Source organism: Notolabrus celidotus, chromosome 14 (assembly GCF_009762535.1).
Source record: "Notolabrus celidotus isolate fNotCel1 chromosome 14, fNotCel1.pri, whole genome shotgun sequence".
Taxonomy (NCBI): Eukaryota; Metazoa; Chordata; class Actinopteri; order Labriformes; family Labridae; genus Notolabrus; species Notolabrus celidotus.
In genome coordinates this window covers 31,238,243-31,261,615 of record NC_048285.1, presented here as the reverse complement: position 1 = coordinate 31,261,615, position 23,373 = coordinate 31,238,243, and the positions used below count along the sequence as shown (strand labels likewise).

The window sequence follows — 23,373 nt, the reverse complement described above, 5'->3', positions numbered from 1 at the left end:
CCTAACCCTAACCCTAACCCTAACCCTAATCCTAGTCCTAACCCTAACCCTAACCCGACCCTAATCCTAACCCTAACCCTAACCCTAACCCTAATCCTAACCCTAACCCTAACCCTAGTCCTAACCCTAACCCTAATCCTAACCCTAACTCTAACCCTAACCCTAATCCTAGTCCTAACCCTAACCCTAACCCTAACCCTAACCCTAACCCTAACCCTAATCCTAGTCCTAACCCTAACCCTAACCCCGACCCTAATCCTAACCCTAACCCTAACCCTAACCCTAATCCTAACCCTAACCCTAACCCTAGTCCTAACCCTAACCCTAATCCTAACCCTAACTCTAACCCTAACCCTAATCCTAGTCCTAACCCTAACCCTAACCCTAACCCCGACCCTAATCCTAACCCTAATCCTAACCCTAACCCTAACCCTAATCCTAACCCTAACCCTAACCCTAGTCCTAACCCTAACCCTAACCCTAAACCTAGTCCTAACCCTAACCCTAACCCTAATCCTAATCCTAGTCCTAACCCTAACCCTAACCCTAATCCTAACCCTAACCCTAATCTTAACCATAACCCTAACCCTAGTCCTAACCCTAACCCTAACCCTAACCCTAATCCTAGTCCTAACCCTAACCCTAATCCTAACCCTAACCCTAACCCTAATCCTAACCCTAACCCTAATCCTAACCCTAACCCTAACCCTAATCCTAACCCTAACCCTAATCCTAATCCTAACCCTAACCGTAAACCTAACCCTAACCCTAATCCTAACCCTAACCCTAACCCTAATCCTAACCCTAACTCTAATCCTAACCCTAACCCTAATCCTAACCATAACCCTAATCCTGACCCTAACCCTAACCCTAATCCTAACCCTAACCCTAACCCTAATCCTAGTCCTAACCCTAACCCTAACCCTAACCCTAATCCTAACCCTAACCCTAATCCTAGTCCTAACCCTAACCCTAATCCTAACCCTAACCCTAATCCTAATCCTAACCCTAACCCTAACCCTAATCCAAACCTTAACCCTGATCCTAACCCTAACCCTAGTGTTAGGGTAAGAATGGTTTTGTAACAGAATAAGGCTTCTCATAAAAACACTGTTAAAGGGTTTCAGCACACAAACCATTATTTTTTTCAAAGTTAAGGTGAGCCGAGTTTAAAGAGCCGGCTCTTCTTTGGGAGCCGAGTTTAAAGAGCCGGCTCTCTGAGTAGAGCCGGACTTCCCATCCCTCAAGCACATGCTTACTACCCTTTGCTCTCTTAGTTGCCCTTGGAACTATTTGTATTGTAAAACATATCAATGTAAATCCTTCATACCTGTACCATAGTGATAAACAGAGAACACTTCAATTTGAATCAAGTAAATACCACTTGTCTACTGTAAAACAGAGGATCATTTCATTCCTTGTGGACTCAACATGACAGCCTTTAGACTTTTCAAGTAATTGATCTTAAACGCTTTCAGAAAATTAACAGTAGCAACACTCACATATCCCTTCAGCCACCAAATGGAATCCTAACAATGGTGTATATGCTGTTTTGAGAACAACTGGTTTAAATAAATCATGATAAAAGTTAATAACCAGTGAAGCAAGATGAGAAACCCCAGCACTAAACAACCAGCAAAAAAACACGAGGGAAAACAGATGCATATATTTTCCCTTTGCAAGTTTAAAACAAAAACTTAACTGAGCTTGCAAGGCAAGGCAAGGCAAGGAAGCTTTATTTGTATAGCGCATTTCATACACGAGGGCAACTCAATGTGCTTTACATTAACACATTAAAAGCATTGGAGACATTCAGACAAGCATAAAAGAACATAATTAAAATGACAAATATGATAAAACAGAAAAGAAAAGGAAAATTAGAAATATATTAAAAATTACAAACAACTAAAACCTGTCAGCACAAAACCCAGAATCTGAAGAACTGTCAGAGAAATAAGAAAGGAATCAGTTTAGCAAGTTGCTCAGTTTACAGAAGACAGCAGAGAGTAAAGCCTCTTCTCCTCAACAAACCAGCTTTGACTGATTCTGATTCTGACACACAGGTGGAACGAGGGCACCGATTCAGGACCACATTTCCGGTTGCGCAATTCTAGGCAGGCCCATTTTTAGTGCGTAGCCTAATGGACCCAAGTTAGTGCGTCATTATGACTTTTTGGTGTCTCACCATAACTCTGACCCTTCCCCTAACATTAACCCAACAACACAAGGGTCCCAGAGATGCAGTCCTGAACCTGCAGCCTTTGACTCTGCAGACACTTTATATTCAGCTTACCTGTTTGCTGTTCTTCACGAGTTTATCCGTGAGTTGGATTAATCCGAGACTTTGGGTGGCTTCTTTGTAAAATGTTGCTGGTAATGAAGGCCACTGAATGAATGACTTGAAGGATACATGCAAGCTAAAAGGACAAGGTTGCAGGATAGGTCAACTTCCACAGCCTGTCAGGACTTCCTCAGGTGAGCAGCACGTGCGAATGTGATTGACTAATTAGCGGTAACACGAAGTGGGCGGAGCTAAATCGTTTGCATGCTTCAATCAATCAATCAATCAATCAATCAATCAATCAATCAAGCTTTATTTATACAGCACATTTCATACAAATCAAATGCAAGAGAAGCAGATGTAAAACAATGGCAAGACATATTAAGGGAAAATAATGATTATAATAAAAATAGTAATAATAAAATACAAATAAAAATAGAATAAATAGAGACTAAAATAGAGACCAATGCACACCAACAATAAAATATGTGTTATTAAAATAAGTTAAAGCATCAAAAAATGCTTAAAGTGGTTTATTTTCTGTTTAATACATGTTTGAAATAAAGTTAGGATGCTTGTTTCAGTCATATCTAAACAACACCTACTTTTGTGCAATCAATTATACAATTTTATATATTTTATCATCAGCATTTTACATTTTTTAAAGATTCAAATAAAGAGGCTGCCTCACCTGAAGCCATTTGTAATAAAGAACATATGTTATGTAATTTGCATTTTAGCTTAATAAATAAGATTAAATAAAAAGTAGTAGGAATTCACCTCTTCTGGACCAACAGGCCCTTTTCCTCACAGTTATTGCATTCCTCTCTCTCCCACATTGAATAGTGGTTGTGGACTCCTCCATCATGTGATGTTAAATATGTTTTCAGGTCATGGTGTTTTCTGATAATGTTATAAAGGGTGTCACGAGAAACCCCTAACATTAAGAAACAATGTGTTCATTCATTTTCACATAAAGACAGGTTTGTTTTTCAGCCACACTCTTTCACCAGAAACATGGGGAATAATTTGAAACATGAAATACTTGGAAAGCTCAAAAATGTGAGCAGGTAGAGAAAGAAAACACTACACTGGGAGGCTTTCATTGAATGGTAAATTATTTGTATAACATGTTTTGCTGTCAGGATTTTAAAAACAAGGTCAACTCCCATTTCAGACTGCATAAAAACTGTAAATATATTAATAAACAGACAGAAAAATGTACCTTTTACTCAAACTGGGTAAGAAAAGGTACAGATGTCATCGAGAGATCAGAAGAATGTATTTCTAATTTTCTTGATTTTCTCTAATGAGGATGAAAGATATTTAAAATTTGAAGGTATAAAGGAATTGATACACCCTGGCTCTAGCAGAGTGCTTCCTTGTTTGTATTAGTTTCATTTAAATCATGTTTTGGCCTTATATAAGCTGAAAATATGTCCCTAATTAATCCTCAAAAACAGCTTTATGTATCACAGTGTGTACTGAATTTTCCAGGGTAGGACTCTGCAGCGGTTCATATCTTGATTTCAGTCTTTCTCTCTTTCAGGATCATTGTTTCAGAAGCAATGAGGCGACGCGGACGACGATGACTGAGGATTAACTCCAGACGTGAGTCAGACTTGAGAACATTATGACTTCATGAACCTAAAGCAGAAACAGCCATTGTTTCACTTTCCTTCACCTCTTATCTTATCAAATAACAACATGTTGCACACAAGAAGCTGCACACGTAAGCTTTATGTAAACCTGTCGGCTGGCTCTTAAAGAAATATGCACGTCAGGATGTGTATGCATACTTTATGAACTCACCTACAGTGCAGCACACTCAGAGTAAGGCTCAGTTACTCTTGTTTGCAAATTCGCATTACCCTAATCTCAAAAGTCTAACCTCAACTAAGTTTAAACAGCCCTGAGGAAGTGAAGTCTGGTCCAAATGTCCACACCAGGTCCTCACTAAGATCTGCACACAGACACACAAACAGGACATAACACCACCGCCTGTGAGTCTTGAAGATTGCAGCTTCTCGGTGACTCAGTGCTCAATACTGTGAAGGAAAACTGTTATTCACTGAAGCAATATGAACCAGACACAGACAGCAGTCTGCTTATAGCTGAGACCTATGGAGTGAAGTTTTGATTCTGTGATTTGATGGGCAGGGTTCATCAGGTTTGAAACTGAGACACAGGCGTTTATTTTGAAGTCCTCACTCTGCAAGACGTATTTAATGTAATTCATCTCTAATTTAATGTCTTTTCTCTGACTTTTAAAAGCAGCAGATTGTTGATGCACATGCATTTCAATAAGGAGAGACGAGATTTGAAGAATTAAATGTTCTTTATTACAACTTTATGAATAATCTAACTTGACAGAAGATCTTTGGCATAAGGACTCTTTGGGATATTTTGTGAGCGTAGGAAGTCTGATCTTGGCAGCAGAAGAAATCTCCCATGGAGTCCAGACACTGATGACTTTCTTGGACTAGATGAAAACTGAAGACTTTGCAGAGACCAGGTGGAGATGGGGAGGTGGAGGGGCACGCAGAAATCAACAGTGAGAAAGAACTAGCTGGAGAGAGAGAATCATGTTTAAAAAGACAGGACAAAAGTGATAGACTGACCATAAGGGCATGCTACTATGCTATTGCATGAGAAACTAAAGCCGGATTCATACTTCTGTTTCGAATCCGCTGACGCCGGAGGTCTGCGTAGCTGCTGTACCTACACAGAGGCCTACGCACATAGCTGACATGCACCTCCTCCAAAATGTAACTACCCATAGAATCGACGCGGACTGCTACCCCTGTGATTGGTCCTCTTGGCTGAATTGTATTTCCTGCATTTTCAGCACTTCCTGGATCCCTCACATCGGCCTCACCTTCTCTATTCTTCATGTAATCATGTCTGTATGATAAACAGCAACATGTATCAGCTGTAGATTAACATAACACGCTCTGAATCTGAATCTCTGAGTAAGTGCAAAGCGGGAGTATAAATCAGCCATCGCTGATTAACCAATGACAGCCCTGGAGCATGTATGGAAGAGGGTGAGCTAATGAACGAGGGAGAGGAGGGTTAAGCTTCTGCTGTGAATGCAGGTATAGTCTTCCTGTCTGAACTTTCACTAGAGAGAAAAATCTGCAATACTTTTTCTTCCATAAACAAATATGAACATCTGTTTACATTAAGTGGGGGGTCAGGCAGTCACATCCTCTATATCTTTAAGTATGCATGAACTCTGGGTCAGTCCCTCATGGACGTCTGCAGGAAGATGGACGCACGTAATGTGTGTATCTTGGTGTTGTAAAGTCCTGACTAATCCACTGCTGCTGCTGCTTCTCATGCACAGTCATGGTTGTTGTATGTCGAGTTACTACCAGATGGATGGGATGAAAAAGCATCCATCAACACTGAACAAAGTCTGACTTCATTAGACAATATTACTAGAAACATATCAGTTATTGAAGGCACTGATGTATCCATTTACAGCTGTTTAAAGAGCACATGTCCCCTTTTTTAGTCAACTGTTTGAATAACTGCATGAAAATATGAAACGTTTCTGTAACTCTCATTCTGTCACTTAACTGAGAGCTGAAATGCTCCAGTTCTCCCTCTCCTGACGCTCTGCCTTCAGGCCAGGAATAAATCACAATCTGAATATCTCATGAAAATAATCGCACCTCCTTACTTTATGTCCCGGAGGTCTCTCTGTATCCTTACCTGATGATAAATCAGTGTAATAATCAGGTGAGTCGTTGGTAATGACAGCCAAGGCCTCTGTTGAGCTGCTATATATAGACCTACAGCAGAGGTGACCAATGAAGCTTAGAGGGCGAGAGACAATGTTCCCTCAGAGAGAGAGAGTGAGAGAGAGTTATGTCCTTTCTTATCTCAAGAACATAAAAGCCTGTGTGTGCACCTTTCCCTCTTTCTTCACACGCAAGCAGCTAAACAGGAATAAAAGCACATGTGTGTGAACTGTGAAGTGCATGAGCTCATTCCTGTACGTTATTCTCTCCAGCTCCATCTCACGCCTCTCCCCTCACACGCCCACACACTGTCCTGTTTATGTATCTGTATGAGTGTGTCCACCCTCATGAGGACAGGTTGTAAATACAGGATTCCCTCTTAAGCACGGGGTAACAATGGAGAGGATGCACACACTTAGGGATAGCACACAAACACACACACGGCACCGTCATTACATTACACACACTCATCCTACAGCATGTCCTCCGTGTTGTTCATTAGCCGTACAGCTCTGGGAGTGTAGAACAGGACGGCGTGGAGAAGGTGACTTTGTGTTGGCAGCAGCCCAGATCTGCTCTCTCATCAGGTCTGAACAAGGCTGCACGGTTAATCCCAGTTTCATGGTTATCACGAAGTGACCTGTTGGTTGGAGGCCTGTGTGTAACGTTCATCCTAAACTCAAGCTGTCAGATACCCCCAGATTAATTGATGCCAGTTTGATGCTGGAAACACGTTGCTAACAGGTATCATGCTGAACACAAAGGCGGATAGACACCTTGTAAATTGTGTTTATTTATTACACCTTCTGCACAATATTGAACAATGCAGTCACATACTCATACTCTGCAGGACTAGACTGTACAATGATCTGTTTCAACACAAGATGGGCAGTGATGCAGTGAAAGTTGTGGATTTAATGACAGCAAATTGGAGCACTTAGAGCAGGGGTTCCCAAACTTCTCAGCCCGCAACCCCCAAAATATAGATCCCAAAGACTCTGGACCCCCACTGTCCCTCAAAGTGATTTAATGTGGCTTCATTCAGCTGGTCTGCAGAAAATTAGCCTACCTAGATGAGCATGTGTCTGTGTTTCCTGTGCCGTTATGAATTAACCTGCTGCTCCTGATGCTTTTGATAATTAACTGTTCACTAACCTTAAACTTAGGAGTCACCTGACAGAAAGAAAGGCAGAAAACTCATTAAACTTTCTATTTTCAAGGTTTTATTTCAACTTTAGCGTCTATTTTTGTCCATATTTCTTACTAAAATGGACAAAATTTACTATTTTTAGTTAAACTAAAAACAAAAACATTCTGGAAGACATCTCACGACCCCCCAGGGGGTCCCAACCCACACTTTGGGAACCCCTGACTTAGAGCATGCAAACCCGACCTGGATTTATAAACTCTTTGGTAGGATCTGTAGACTTATATAACTATATGTAAGGGTTTTCCTGATCCACCATCTCTCTGATATCTCAGTTTGATTCAAACCAACCAGGTTGAGCTCTGAAGAGAAGTTCAGACTCTTAAAATTACAAACACTATAAACAAGACTCATTTTCTGTAATTTAGCAAATACATATTAACTCTATTTGAAGCCAGAACTCAAAGTTAGCTCATCTACAACGGTTAGCTGTCTCTTTGTGAGCTGGACTAGATAAGTGCAGTGGCTCAAAGTTGGACCAGGACATTGGTAGAGTCTGTAACTGGACTGTTTGTCTTTTTACTCTCTTCTAAAGATTCCTGCGATTGTGCGATCATCTGATTACCCTCACCGTCTTTGTTAAGTTGCAGCATTCTCAGATCTTACTAATTGCAGCCTCAGCACAGTGTTGAAGGAAAAGATGCCAAGAACCCTACAAAACAAATTCAATAGATAAAGAATAACAAAGATGCTAAACAGTCCTCCCTCTGCAGCTCATTTCCATTTAAAAAGGTACCACCCATCCTGTTTCTGCATGCAGGTGCCAAACAAACAAACACAAGTGGAGGCAAAGTTCTGAATGCATAATTTATTTCTCACTGACATTTGAACAAACACACATTATGAAGCCTGGTACCTCCTCTCTCACACTGACGCACTGATGCACAACAGAAGCAAAGATACACAGAGCAGCGTGTCGAGGAGCGCTGAGGATCTGAAAGTCCAAAAACAACCTGCCGGACATTGTTTCACAGAACAGAGGAGTATTTACATGCAAAGATGTGACACCACCTGGACCTTCTTCTGCAGATTTCTCAGCGTGGACTCCAGCTGTTTGTCACCGTGAAGTCAGCGCACAGAATGAAGTCCCTTAAGCCTCCACACAAGGAATGTTTGCATGTTTTTACAGTAAGTCAGGACAAAAAACAGGAAGTCCTGCATGAAATGTTATCACCACTGATTCACAAAACAACAGGGACGCTTTCCCCAGGTTTGAATGCACATGACAACTGTGAGTAGGCGTCAAGGTCATGCTTAGAGCTGCAGACATGATGTAGAAGTTGAAGATGTCTCAGCGGAGTTCAGTCTGCATGAAGTGAACTTTATGTACAGTACTCAAACATCTGTTTTAGAGTTTTGGGACCCAAAGATTTTGTAAGAATTCTTATTTTTTAACCTCAGGCCTCACTTGATATCACGGCTGCAGAGAGAAGTGGACTTATGACCAGAGGAACTTTACCCCTGAACTATGTGCGTTTCGACCGGTGGACCCAGGGTCTAAATTGACTTCAGGGTAGTTAATCTCCCCCTAAAAAGCCCCTGCTAGGGGGGTAGTACTTTTCAAAGGTCCCGGAGCTTTCGGGGGGCAGGGCCTGCAATGCTGAACGTGTCTGATTGGTAGATTAACCTGCAGTGTTTTTATTCTGCCCGCCGTCCACAATAACATCACACACATCTGTGATTCACTTGATTTCTCTTTCTTTCATTAGTTTTTATTTGTTCTATCTTTTTTGTATGTGTGTGTACTTTTCAAAAGAAGAAGCTGTGATTCTCTTGATTTAGCAGCTTGTAACAGAAGTCTTCTCTCAGCCCACCGTGAATGGGTCTCTCCTCTCGGTGTTACGGTTTTAAAAGTGACCCTGTAAACTGGAGACGTTCAGCTGAACGTGTCAGTGTTTGTGGAGTTTACACAGCTGCTGAAACACAGAGGGAGTTCCTGGGAATGCAAACTAGTTTAGTTTTTATTAAGATTTCAAAATATCCTCATCAGATATTTAATGATCGTCTAAAGACGTTTATGAGGGATGCATCCGGCTGAGAGTCTCCAGTTAACAGGGTTGCGGTTTAAACCAGAACACCGGCCGATCTCTGCCACAGCTTTTTGAGTCAACGTTTTCAAAGCTGTGTTGAAACGTCTTTGCTACTCGCGCTTATCTCCTCTCACGTGTTGATTCAGTGAATCCATCTGTGATGAAATATAGCACCATCTAAAACAGCGCCAGCTGAGTCTCCATACGTCACTGGCTTGATTTGCACAATCTACCCGGGACTTCAGCCCACGGTCGAAACGCAGACAACAATAGGGGCACAGGAACCTTTTAGTTCAGGGTAAAGTAGTAGACCCCGGAACTCTTGGTCAAAACGCACCTTTTAGCCGCTTATCCCCTGAATCTCTGCTTCAGGTACCAAAGGGTGGACTTGTCTGCTGTCAGTTTAAACAGTGAGGTTGTATGTAAATCATTTAAACTGTCATTGCATGTTCGGACCTCTGGGTATGGCTTTCTATGGAAATCCAAGACAGCGTTTAGTCTGATCTGAAGTTTTGGCTTTGTGGAATTTCTTTAGGTGTTTAATTGGGTCCTGAATTTTATAGAAGATGTCAGCAGACAGCAGTTTCACCAGAATCAAGAGGGACGAAGGTTACATCTGACATCCGTACAGTGTTTAGGACTCTTCACCGCGTCACATCTAGAGCTGAGACTGTTAAAGCTGAAAGGCATCCGTCTGAATAGGAATGTAAACAGTATCAGGTCAGCTGTGCAGCATTTCTCAAAGCTCAAGCATGAAGTTAGGATTCAGTAAAGAGATGTTTTTTCTGCTCACAGAGTTCTGTTAAAGGCCGTCAGATTATAAAGCACTACAAGTCTAATCGTCCAGCATGTAAATATCCTCACAGCACTACTGCATGCACTCACATTTAAAGTGGCTTCACTGTTCTATCACACTACTGCTTCTGCTGCTGCACGGAGCTCACACTCTAATAACTGATACATCAGACCTTCAGAGCATGCAGTGCTGCAGTGCTGCAGTGAAAGGCTTTGGTTCTTTCAGTCAGCTCAGTTCAATCATCATTTTGCATCTGCTGTAAAAAATGAAAGCAAAAAATAACAAACACACGAGACTCTTCCTCCAGACCGTTCCATCGCAGTTAATGAGCTGAGGTACTTCATAAGGCTTCATCGTTTCCATCAAAAACAGAACAGTAAAGACATCTCTGAGCATCACAAGCAATAAAAAATGTGTTGACCTGTAATCTACAATCACATTTATTACACTTACACTGTTCTTCTACATCGTTTCAGCGTCACACTCCCGCCTCCTTCATCCTTCATCCTTCCTCGGTCCAGTTGAGTGTTCATGCAGTCTGAATGCAAAGGTGTCTCCTCTCAGACCACTCAGCCATGCAGAGCGGGTTCCACTTAAATATTCAAAAAACGACTAACTAGTAACGTGTGGCACTGTTGGAAATCATCCAGATATCAAAGTTGTCACGTTGTGTTTTAAAAGGTTAACCAGACGTTCAGGATGTGATCTCAACATCATCTGGACGGGTTGGCGTTAAATCTGGAACATGGACTCAGGGTGTGCTGATGCTACATCCTGAGGTTTCTGGTGATCCACTGATCCTTCATGTGTTGACAGTGATGGGAGCTAATGAGCAGATGATTGCACTATGAATTCAATGATAACACAGCGCAGCTTTGCAAACTACAGTTTGAAACATGGTCAACTTAAAACAGGACAACCCTTCTTCTTATACTCAGGACCTGTCTGCAGCTGCTCCCCTCAGGTGCAGCTTTTTATTCAGCTCATGTAGTGGTAAGCTTTCTCTCTACCCAACAATACTGTATGTCTTCTGTATTGGATCCACCTCATTCCCACTCTGGCTTCTTTATTGCCGTTATTACAGACCCCACGCAAATCATCTGACATGCCACATTACCCAGAAGCCACCAGGAGCCTCCACCGCCCGCCTCACTGAGCTGTTTGAACCTCTTAAACTGAAGAAGTCACTTCTTAACACTGAGGATGGTCATCTGGAGACACTCCTCTTTCAGAGCCACCAGTTCAGTCTTGTAGCTGCTCGTCTTTCCTCCCTCGGCGTACACGCAAGGCTGCTTTTTAGCCGACAGCGGCGTCTCCATCGTGACTGAGCCAGCGTTCAGTATGTCAGCATGTGACGGCGAGGCAGAGGAGCGTCTGTGACAGGCTGCAGACATTAAAGCAGAGAGAGCTCGGCCGACGTCGTGCCGAGCTCCCTCGTTGACAAAGCAGTACAAAATAGGGTCCGCGACGCAGTTGAGGCTGGTCAGCGCCAAAGAAACATGGTACGCTGCGAACAAGCTCTCCTCTGAGCCGCAGTCACACGGTTTCCTCAGAAACATGACGCTCCGCACCAGGAGGAGGATGTGGTACGGTCCAAAACAGAGCAAGACGATCAGGATCAGGCTCAAAGCCAGACGCTGAATTTTGGCCTTTTCCTGACGCTCTGTGGAGACGTTGCAGCGCACCGCTGCCAAGATCCCGCGGTACGCCACGAGCATGGCTGTCCATGGAGCCAGGAAGCCCAGAAAAGTCCTGTAGAGGTTCATCCCCGCCACCCAGTCCTGCATGGGGTACTTCTCGAAGCAGAAGGTGTGATTGAACCGATCCTGGAAGAGCTCGTCGTGGAAGAGGGGAGCGGAGTTGGCTACAATCTCGATGATCCACACCATGGCACTGACAAGGACGGCTGCAGGAGGGAGGGAGAGAAATATTGATTTATACTTTGATTTATTCCTTTTGATATAGAGTAGTTTTATAAACAGACAGAGAGCAGCTAATAGAGACTAATACTATTAATCTCCTCAGACGTACGCCTGAATGTTTTTTGTTTTGGGCAGGATGTCACCCATGAGGAGTGTTTTGATTTATTACACTGTGCCTGCTTCTACTTGTTTAATGACCCGGGTAGATTAAATGCATCATTATATTATAATAGAAGTGATGTTTTTCCTTGACATCCTCTTTTTATTAATGATTTATAAAAACTTCTGCAGTCACTGAAGAGAAGTATCTTTGCAGCTCAGTTTCCCGTGACGTGAGAACAGAAACTGACAGATGTGAAGACATTTGTTCCCTCAGGGGTAGAGACAAATCATCAAATGCAAAATGTTTAAAAAACAGAATTTGTAAACGAATGCCAGATGTCAGACTGAGAGGAACTGTCTTTTTATTTAGAGCATCACTGACTCTTCCTCACATTACAAGTCTTATTTGAGAATCATTCATCAGACGTGTTAAAGACACAGTAACATGTGTCTTAACAGGTTTATCTGATGTGTGTTGGCGTCTCTTTTAGAGAGACCTTCAAATGTTTGAAGCACAAATCTGAAGGATTCTTAAGTATGAATCCAAGAGTGATTTTAGGAAGGTTAGAGTGGTTAAAGAGTGCTTCCAAACTTTTGATTTGACGTTCACAGGTAGTAGGTTTACTCACTCAGAACTCCACAGTGTTTGTTTTGCACAACTCCTAAACAATACATCCATGATGCACATACAATAGTGTACATGCATGCAATGTTTATGTAACACGGGTCTAAAAAACATAAGGGCTGCACGGTGGTGCAGTGGGTAGCGCTGTTGCCTCACAGCTAGAAGGTTTCTGATTCGAATCCCCAGCCGGTCAGGTGCCTTTCTGTGTGGAGTTGGCATGTTCTCCCTGTGCATGCGTGGATCCTCTCCGGGTACTCCGGCTTCCTCCCACAGTCCAAAAACATGCTCACCAGGTGGATTAATCACTCTAAATTGCCAGTAGGTGTGCGTGTGTGCATGAATGGTTGTCTGTGTTAGCCCTGTGATTGGCTGGCGACCTGTCCAGAGTGTACCCTGCCTTCCGCCCGAAGCCAGCTGGGAGCCCCAGCTCCAGCCCCCCGTGACCCCTAACGGGATAAGCGGTCAAGATAATGGATGGATGGATAAAAAACACTAGTTCATTGGGCATCGAACATCAAATCAGATTTTAAGGATGCAGACATTTGACAATCGATGCATCTTAAAGTTATATTTTTGGGGGCTTTTTTGCCTTTATTGATAGGACAGCTGAAGAGAGACAGGAAATGTGGGGAGCAGAGATTGGGGAAGACCTGCAGTAAATGGTCATGGCTGGGATTCGAGCCGGCGACCTCTGCGACGAGGACCATAGCCTCTGTATGTGAGGCGCTTAGACTGCTGGGCCACCATTGCCCCAATCGATGCATCTTAAAGCATCTATAAATTAGATTCCTGATATTGCGATCATCAAGCTCTAAGTATTCCATCCATCCATCCATCTTCTTCCGCTTATCCGGGTCTGGGTCGTGGGGGCAGCAGCCTCAGCAGGGAAGCCCAGACACTCCTCTCCCCGGCCACTTCCACCAGCTCTTCTGGGAGGATACCGAGGCGCTCCCAGACCAGCTGAGAGATATAATCTCGCCAGCGTGTCCTGGGTCTTCCCCGTGGCCTCCTCCCAGACGGACACGCCCGAAACACCTCCCCAGGGAGACGTCCGGGAAGCATCCTGACCAGATGCCCGAACCACCTCATCTGGCTCCTCTCGATCCGGAGGAGCAGCGGCTCTACTTTGAGTCTGAGCTCCTGAACCCTCTCTCTAAGGCTGAGCCCAGACACCCTGCAGAGAAAGCTCATTTCGGCCGCTTGTATTCACGATCTCATTCTTCCGGTCACTACCCACAGCTTGTGAGCACAGGTGAGGGTAGGAACGTAGATTGACCGGTAAATTGAGAGCTTTGCCTTCTGGCTCTAAGTATTATAATGTTTATTTGTCACAGTGTGGATCCATTAATGCAAAAACCTAGCCCTTCTGTAACCCTGCATACCTGTCTTGATCCGTCGAACCTTGGCGAAGCGGAGAGGATAAGCCACAGCCAGGTATCGGTCCAGTGATATACAGCAGAGGAAGGCGATGCTGACGTAGATGTTAGTGTAGAAGATGAAGCCGAAGAGTTTGCAGCTCTCTTGACCGTGGATCCAGTCATCATGCTGCAGGAAGTAGTCGATCCACAGAGGAAGAGTGCTGATGTAGAGGAGGTCAGCCACTGACAGGTTGATCAGGTAGATGCCGAGCTCGTTGCGTTGGCGTACCTGCAGGGAGGGACGTGAGAGACGAGAGTTAGAGACTCTGGTGGCAATACATCAACCCGTTCTTCACTCAGCTTCTCTAATTTGATGAGTCAGCAGCTGCAGCCGCTCACACAGCTCTGTTTCCCATCATGCAGTATTGATATTATAATGTTTATATTTAGATCTGCCCTGTAAACAAACAGCACGCTAACTATGTTCATGTTTTGGATTCAGCTCAGTTGATGGCATTTATTAATGAAAGGAGCTCTCAGGGCTGCAGAGAACAACGGCGGGCGTGCACCAGGGCTAAAAGTGACTGCAGGAAGTTTGAGTTGTTGCCTCGATGGAAGACAACAACAACAACAACCTCATGTTGAACTGTCACTCACTTTCTAATGATGTCTTGTGGTTCAAAGAAGTTGTGATCTTACTTGAATGAAAAGTCAATAACAATTCCTTCTGCAGCTGCCAAAGCAAACGGAGAGTCTGTGGGAAACAGTGAAGATGTTTGACGCTGTCTGGGAACAGATCCTCTCTGCTCAGCTGACTGTGTGCAGGAGGAAGAGTCAGACACTTTACATGGGAAATCCTTTATTACACACTCTGAGGTCTCAGAGAGGAGGAGGTAAAGACAGACTCAGAGTTGGCAGTCGGTCTCGGTGTCCTTCTTAACATCTGTTTGCTGAAATCACCTGACAGGATTGTTGTGAAACCCTTAAACTGTAAAAACCATGAATGTAGTCACAGTGACGTTCCTGAAGAGGCACAGTAAAGACTGATTTATACAGCTGACATGCACCTCTTCCAAAATGTAACTATGTGAAGAATCGATGAGGACCGCAAGCCCTGCGATTGGACGCTCGGCAGCATTCACAGCACTTCTGGGATCGTCCGTGTATTTCATCTCCTCCTCTCTATTCTTCATGTAATCATGTCTGTATGATAAACAGCAACATGTATCAGCTGTAGATTAACAGAACACGCTCTGAATCGCTGTGGAAAAGTAAACAGAGATCGCAGCGGGGCCGGAAGAAGGCGAGACCAGACTGCCCTCAAGCGTTTCGGCAGAGAATTGCTGCGCGACACTGACACATCGACGCACAAGTACTGTATGTGGTGCTCGTGTCCGCGTCAACCACTGCTGCTGCGTAGGGGAGACTCAGAACTATTAATTGGCCTTAAAGCTCAAAGATAGTGGTTGCCAGATTGACATTGCTGCAACTAACTTTATGGTTAATCTAGAAACCAGCAAAGAGGCGTAGTTAAAGTTATCTTTTTCATCAATATATATTGGTCTAAGAGGTCCCCAAAACATGTCTTTAAAGTTTATTGCTCATAAAAACACTTTGAAATCAGATTTTGGTCTGCCTGTAAACCCCTCTTTTTCAGCCCTGCTCAGAACAGGCTGTTTTCTGTGTCTGTGCCTTTAAATGAGAATGAGCTCTCTGACCACGCCCCCTCCGGAAGTGGGTGTGGCCTCGGCTGTCCAGCACGCTGATCTAATGTTTACATGTTGGCTGAATATACACGGCTGCTCACAGACCCGCGTTACTTCAACCCTCTGAATCTGATCCAGAATCTGATCCTGATGGAGAGGCGCCTGCAGCAGGACCTTTCTGAAGGATTGGTCACAGATTTAGTGTTTCTTGTTGTTTTATTTATCAGTATGTCGACGTGTGTCTTGGTACACAGCGACGAACATGTAGCTATGTAGCTATGCTAACTAGCGCTAGCACTTTTCCATGAAAACTAAAAATCATCCACTAGATCTTCAAATCTGCAGACGTGGGGAGTAAAACCGACCTTTGTGTTTATTAAGACAGCCTACAACTAGCATGCCTCCCTCCTAAGCTCCTTGTTAGCACACGTGTGCAGGGAATGAAAAACGGAGGAGGGGTTGAGTTGTATTTTATACAGTCTATGGGCTGAACAAGCTCCGAGCTCTGACTTCCTGTTACAGACCGGATGGCGTTGTGACGTATGAAAAACACTGAAAACTGAAACGGCTGGTTTCAGCACACATTTACAGAAAGGTGGAGAAATCAGAACAGGGGCAGAATGGATTCTTTTCATTTTCAGGGGGTTTGTAGACAGGGACACATATTTCAGGTACAGAACCATTAAAAAGTCCATGTCACCTTTAAGTCCCAGCTGCCTGGTACCCGGCTACAACATGCCCACATGTCAGTTAAAATCAGCCACACCTCTAATTACTCATCACTTTCAGCATTGACATAATCAAAAAACATGTGTTATGAAAAGTTATCCTCTGTACAGCTATAAAATAAAGAGGTACAAGGAAGATTTTTTGTTCCAGGCTGCAAACATCTTTAATTCTGCTCTCATTCTGCTGGTGTGTTAATTCTGCACTCTAACAAAGTTTCCTTGACTCTTGGAGCTTTCCTCCAGGAGCTGCACTTCCTCTTTTTTGCAACACTTCATTCTTTGACACCTGAGGTTACGGCTTTGTTTAACCCAGAAAAGATCAAAAGCAGGAGTCTCTGCAGTGCTTCACTTTACTTCTCCAGTTCATCCGGCCAAATAACAGGATGTGTCAGGATGCCGGAGCTTTCCCTTCACAGATCATCCACTTCTTTTTGTTTGCAGCACTTTGAGGCTGCTTGTAAAACCTTCCCGCTGGGTTCTTCACCTTATTGGAGCATCTTTTAGTTTTTGATGAACATGGAAAGGGTTTTGAAGAAGAAGCATCTTTACATTAAAAAAGGTCAGCCATGATTAATTTCTAATATTCACCCTTCAATGTGCAGGACATCGTTGAGCCCAGTCTTTACTGGGTCATTAAATCAAAGGTGGTTCTTGCTGATATCATGGCGTCATGTGTCCTGATGACATTTACAAGAACTCTCTCCATGACCCCTTTTTATGATCCTGTGATTTATAAGCTTTATCAATCAGAGTATTCCTCCCAGAACAAAAATAGAAACAGGTAACCAGAAGCCACTCCAGCAAGGTGAGAGATCACTGTGTTAGAGTTACACATGAAAGGCTGGTGTGTGTGTGTGAGTGTGTTAGTGTGTTCCTCACCTGCATGTAGGCAGCCCACAGGGCCATGCAGTTAGTGGGCAGCCCCAGAACAATGACGATGATGTAGAGCGTGGGCTGGAAGAACTGGTCCACCTTACTGTCCACATCACAGAACGAGATGTTGCACATTGTCCTGCGTGAAGCGCTCTGAGTGTGTGCAGGTGTCTGATACGCGTCCAGCTACCCTCAGCTCTGAGTGTCCCTCAGCAGCTTCACTACGTCCCAGCTCCAGCAGTTTGACCGGGACATGCCGTCTCTGGCGTCCTGCTCGGCTACCTTGCAGCCGTCCAACACGGAGCAACGGGAGAACACGGGGTGGCTGTCATTTCCACGGCATTTCATGGCTCCTGTTCAAAACAGCGTCCTCCACACCCCTTGTTGTGTCATAATCCTCTCCCATGCTTTAAAGGCAGCCCCCGCATCCCTCAGCATGGAGGAAAAGAGGAGAAGAAAGGAGGAGAGGGGGATAAAATGTGGTGAAATGAAAGCTGCCTTATCGACACTGTGCCAGGCCTCCTGTGCCCGGACTGAACCTCATCAATCTTTTAGAGATTAGAGGTCTGCCAGGTTTACAGTGAGAAGGAGAGGCTGAGCATCAGTGTGTCTGTGTGTGTGTGTGTGCGTGGGTGTGTCTCAAGGTCCTGATGACACACAAAACTCCTCCGGGATGCACGCACTAAACACAGGAATGACTTTACAGAGCTTCAGCACTTTGGAGCCGACGGGCCGTCCATCTCCTCCAGACTCCAAAACATCTGTTCAAGAAAAGGAGACAGAGAGAGAGAGAGACTGATCAGGCTTATCACTCAGGGATAAAACATCCAAAATAACCAACGAAAGATATGTTGTTTGTCTCAGTGGCATTCTGCATTCATGTTTATAATCCACATGAACTAATGAAACAGATATTATCTCTTATTGCAGCACAGTGTTGAAATGCTTTAATAAACAAAAGGCTGAACATCTTTGAGAACTAGAATCTTAAATAAAATCCCCTCAGTGTTATTAATGTTTACACAGGATGAGTTTGTTAACAGTGCAGTAAAAACTTTAACTAATACAAGCAGCTTTCTCACAAACACTCGGCAGCGTTAAATACTTGATTCTGATTGGTCAGAAGCCGAACGGTTGGTAACTCTGAATAGCAAGAGTGACGCCAGGCACAACAAGATCACATCAAATCAAACTGTGGAAAGGAGCCAGGCACATTTATAGAGTTTATGAGTTCCCTTCTTCCTGTTGACAATGTGGTAAAAACGATAGCATCTCTGAACAACATTGAAGATATTCGTATTATCAATCTGTATATGTTGGGAGCACAAAACATAAGATTAGTAGTTTATGACTGAGAAAAGAAGAAGAGAGGAGGAAAAGAGTGCAGAAAAATATAGCATGAGATGTTAAAACACGAGCAGAGTGAAAGAGACGTCTACCAAACTGAAGAAAACATACAGAGCAAACAAAACACAACACTTTTTGTGCTTTGACAGAGTCACAGGACTAGTTGAGGGAGAGGACAGACTTTGAAAGTCACAAGAAAGAATATGTGATACAGGTGCTGCTGTTAGATTCAGCATGTGTTCACAATGCAAACTGAAAAAGCTAAGGTTTGACTTTAACGTGACTGAAAATGTTCAGTTTGATGTTAATTTGACCCCTAAGTAGGCTGATTATATGGAAGTGATGCCATCCGCAAACTCCTTCTGCTTCAAACTTCTACTGTTACTGTACCAAAGCATCATCCAACCCATTCTCCTCTACTGTTCCCCCTGCTACTACAACATGCTAACTGTCTCCAACAAAAACAAACTCATACGCACCACAAACACTGCCACCAAAATCATCCGCCTCCCCACACCCAACCTGTCTGACCTCAACAACAGAGCCATCATACGCAGAGCACGGACTATAACACTGGACTCCCAACACCCCCTCTACTCGGTCTTCACACTACTCCCCTCCGGTCGCAGGTACAGATCCCCTTACTGTAGGCGAGCCCGGTTTGGCAGAAGCTTCGTCCCATCGGCCATAGCACTGCTAAACAGAATGCCACTGTAATGTGTCCGGTGTGTTTATATGTGTCCGGTGTGCATATATGTGTCCGGTGTGCATATATGTGTCCGGTGTGCATATATGTGTCCGGTGTGTTATATGTGTCCGGTGTGCATATATGTGTCCGGTGTGCATATATGTGTCCGGTGTGTTTATATGTGTCCGGTGTGCTTATATGTGTCCGGTGTGCATATATGTGTCCGGTGTGCATATATGTGTCCGGTGTGTTTATATGTGTCCGGTGTGCATATATGTGTCCGGTGTGCATATATGTGCATATATGTGTCCGGTGTGCATATATGTGTCCGGTGTGCATATATGTGTCCGGTGTGTTTATATGTGTCCGGTGTGCATATATGTGTCCGGTGTGCATGTGCATATATGTGTCCGGTGTGCATATATGTGTCCGGTGTGTTTTATATGTGCCCAGTGTGTGCATATGTGTCTGGTGTGTATATTTGTGGGATGCGGGGCACCATTGCTGTGAGGCTGGGTGGATGTTTATGGTTATTGTGTTCATACATGTATTCCTGTACAGACGGTGGCAACAAATCTCCTTATTAAGGACAAATAAAGATCTATCTATCTATCTATCTATCTATCTATCTATCTATCTATCTATCTATCTATCTATCTATCTATCTATCTATCTATCTATCTATCTATCTATCTATCTATCTATCTATCTATCTATCTATCTATCTAACTGTTGAATCTGAGGGTTTATATTTTGAATAAGAAACCTTTAAATGAATGAAATCATCTTTATATGAATACTTACTGTCAGTTTGTTTTTATCTTTAGTTGGTGGCTGCGTATTAAAGGGATATTTCAGTTTTTTTTAAAGTGGGGTCATATGAGTTACATTACACTAGTGCTCCTGCAAGCCACAATGAGTGCTGGTGAGCTCTTCCCCTTTAATGAGAAAATTCCCAGAGGATCGGCAGACAAGCTAGGCTATTTCCTCTGTGGATGGGGTCACCTATTTTGCCTAATTTCGCCTAATTTCTCCAAAGTTAAGAAAATATGGTCCAGGCACTCATCATGATGCAAATGCATGAACCAGTAGAAAAAAATTGGAGCTATTCAGTTTGCTGTCAGAAACCCCCTTTCTTTCTTTTGGCACTATTTCCGGACGCACCTCGCAGACCTGTGTTCTTCTGCTGCATAAGCAGGGTAATGTATAGTGAGCAGGTGACGAGACGCCTCAACTTGTCTCACACTGTCTGGATTTTATTTCACATAATGCTCTTCATACATTCTTCATTACAAGTTGGACTTTAAGGATTCATTTCCATCCTTTGCCTGCTCTAGTCAGAGATATGTAAATGGACACTGAAATATGTCAGACTGCTGCTTGTCTTCGCTTCATTCTGCCTGCCTGCCTGTCTCATCAGACGTCAGGCTGTCCTTACGCTGCTCCTTAAACTCTGCCAGGCTCATTTCCTGAATCCTGAAGTGCTCTACATTTGTTTACATATGTTTGTAATGCACTGCGGTTCCAATCAGCAGCCTGGGATCTGCACTTTGAGAGCGTTTGGGTTCGGTTATGTGAAGTGAATGTAATCCACTCTGGACAATTTAAACAAACCACTCAGGACTGTCTGGAATGAACACTCCCTCAACACCTACAATCAAGCCCCGTTTCTCCTGATGTATTGAATTCTGCTGCTCCGGAGGACTTGGGTTAAGAGGAAAGGGAAGTGAGGGGCACAGATGGGAAGGGTTTCTTTCTGCAGGAGGTGCAGTGAAGCAGCAGAAGATTATCAGGGTGACATTCGAAGGCAGACTTTCAAACATCTGGTGATAACGCAGGAGATAAACGCAGCAGGCAGGAAGGGTCCTCAGAGTCGAGGTCAGGGTATATGATAAGCTTTATGTTAGACTTCATAGAAACCTGAGCTGAATATATATGCACAGAAGAGAGAGACAGAGTAGGATGGGTGCTCCATTTCTGTTCCACTCTCTGACTTCTCACCGTCTCCACCCTGAGCTCTGCTGTTTGTACATCTTGGACTGATTTGATATTTTTGCATATGGCTTATATGAATCCACATGTGCTTTCAATCCCTTCACTCAAATACCTTCTTAAGAACTGTGAGCCGCCTGCCTCCAGAGTTTGTGTGAGTTTCAGCTTCTTTTCATGCCTCTCAGATCGATAGATTTCACAAATGACTGCGAGGGGTTTTTCAGCCGGCAGCTTTTACACCATGAAGTGAAACACTGCTCACTTAAAAGCTTGAAATATAATCATAACTCAGCCGTGTAAACACACTCTGGAGGCTTTGTTTTTCATTATCTCAAGCAGTGCACAAAAGTTCAAGGAATGAGGATTCCTCTTATGGTTTTTCCTCTTTGGAGTTTATCCTCACTGAACTATGAGAATCCAGAGCAAATGTCAGGGCAGAGTGAAGACTTGTTTGTGTATAATTTGACCTGAGTGTGGCCTCAGCAGAAGGTCAAGTCGACACAAACTGGTCCTAAATCCTCAGGATGAATGAGTGTGCTCGGTAATTCATTGTCACACAGCCGCAGGAGGTTTTCTGAAGACCACGAATAGACACCATGAATATCTTCACAATCCAGCAACATGATGCCTTGAGCACAATCACAACATTTCATGTGAGACAGGGCATACGAATAGTTCATGCAGTGTCATGATAGGAAAAGGGTTCATCCTCTCAGGACAATGAACAGACAAAGCTTGTCCTAGAGTCAGCATCATAGACATTATAGTAAGACGAATGATGTGACAGTTCCCTAAAAGTGAAGCCAAAACATTCAGAGCTCCCCCTACTGGCTGGTTGCAGTATAGGTTATAAAGCCCGCCTCCTCCATGTAAACAGATGGAACATGGGTCAAACTGGAAAATTAAACAACAAGTCAAATTTATCTCTGCGTCATGCACATGCTTCATTTTCAGGAGAAGTTTAGTTTGATATGGTTATTGATACCATAAAATAGCTCTGTTGACAGATACGGCTCCTGCTGTGCTGTGTGCTCTGAATTAGCAGACCAGAGGAGGTGATGAACACTGACACAAGAGTCTTGAACTTTACGTGACCTCGATCTCTGCTGAACTAGGGAGTTTTATTAAGCAACGCCTGTGAGCTAGTTCAGGCAACTCGAGCTGCACATTTGCAATGCGTCACTCTCAGAATCACTTAAGAAACACACCCCAATTAGACAGTCTAACTTTCGCTCAAACCACCTCCCCAGCATCTATCTGCAGACCTACTATAGGGGATTTAAGATATGTCATCACTCCTTCATTTCTGCATGTAAGGTTAATCTGCGAGGAGTGATGAGGTTCGGATCCTAGACGCCAAACACAATGTTCTGCTGCTGAAGTAAACTAAATGAAGTGCATGTTTTGGTTAGCATAAGTGGCTGAACGTCAATACCACGACTCCAGCAGCCGATCCTCTCTGGCTCGTAGAAACATCACAAGTACTAGATGCCAGAACCCGTTCAGAGAGGTGTTGTTGTTTCTTTTTTGTCTTCAGGAGTCAACACACTATTACATGATATCAGTCCAATGATGGCTGGAATCAGCAGGGTTTAGGGGACAAAACAGAGCCTATATATCTACATCTTTCAGGACAGTTGGTGTCACACCCTGCCTTCTGTATCTCCTACCTGCTGTAAATTAATTCAGCCATGGCACATCCATACTCATCCGTATCCAGACCTAATCTTGTGTAAAATTTAACATCAGATTTCTCCACTTCTATGATTAAGGGTCTCACAGGCCTTTAAAGATGTCTGTCAGCACACACGGGAACAGCTTACAGGTGTGTGAAGGAAACAGCTTCAGCCTGTGATAATGAGACCGTCACTGGTGTGGAACAGTGACTGTGGACCGAGCTGACACGCTGCCACAGTCACTGTTCAGTGAGCACACACGTTAAGGGGGCGGTGAGGTCATTCCTACGGTG

At 43.7% G+C, this 23,373-nt stretch overlaps 1 protein-coding gene and 1 long non-coding RNA gene across 2 annotated transcripts in view; one reads left to right on the top strand and one right to left on the bottom strand.

Annotated features, from left to right (window-relative positions):
* Nucleotides 1-2,098: 2,098 nt before the first annotated feature.
* LOC117825845 overlaps nt 2,099-23,373 on the top strand; it is a 60,128-nt gene continuing 38,853 nt past the window's right edge. Inside the window, exons 1-2 of the long non-coding RNA XR_004633919.1 lie at nt 2,099-2,475; nt 3,831-3,892. This is a non-coding gene — a long non-coding RNA (uncharacterized LOC117825845). The remainder of the gene's footprint in view (nt 2,476-3,830; nt 3,893-23,373) is intronic.
* gpr4 (G protein-coupled receptor 4) overlaps nt 8,031-23,373 on the bottom strand; it is a 53,172-nt gene continuing 37,829 nt past the window's right edge. The window contains exons 2-4 of the mRNA XM_034701780.1: nt 17,384-18,138; nt 14,095-14,359; nt 8,031-11,969 (exon numbers count right to left, since the gene is read on the bottom strand). Coding sequence (XP_034557671.1) covers nt 11,248-11,969; nt 14,095-14,359; nt 17,384-17,512 — 1,116 coding nt within the window. The 5' untranslated portion in view covers nt 17,513-18,138 and the 3' untranslated portion in view covers nt 8,031-11,247. The remainder of the gene's footprint in view (nt 11,970-14,094; nt 14,360-17,383; nt 18,139-23,373) is intronic.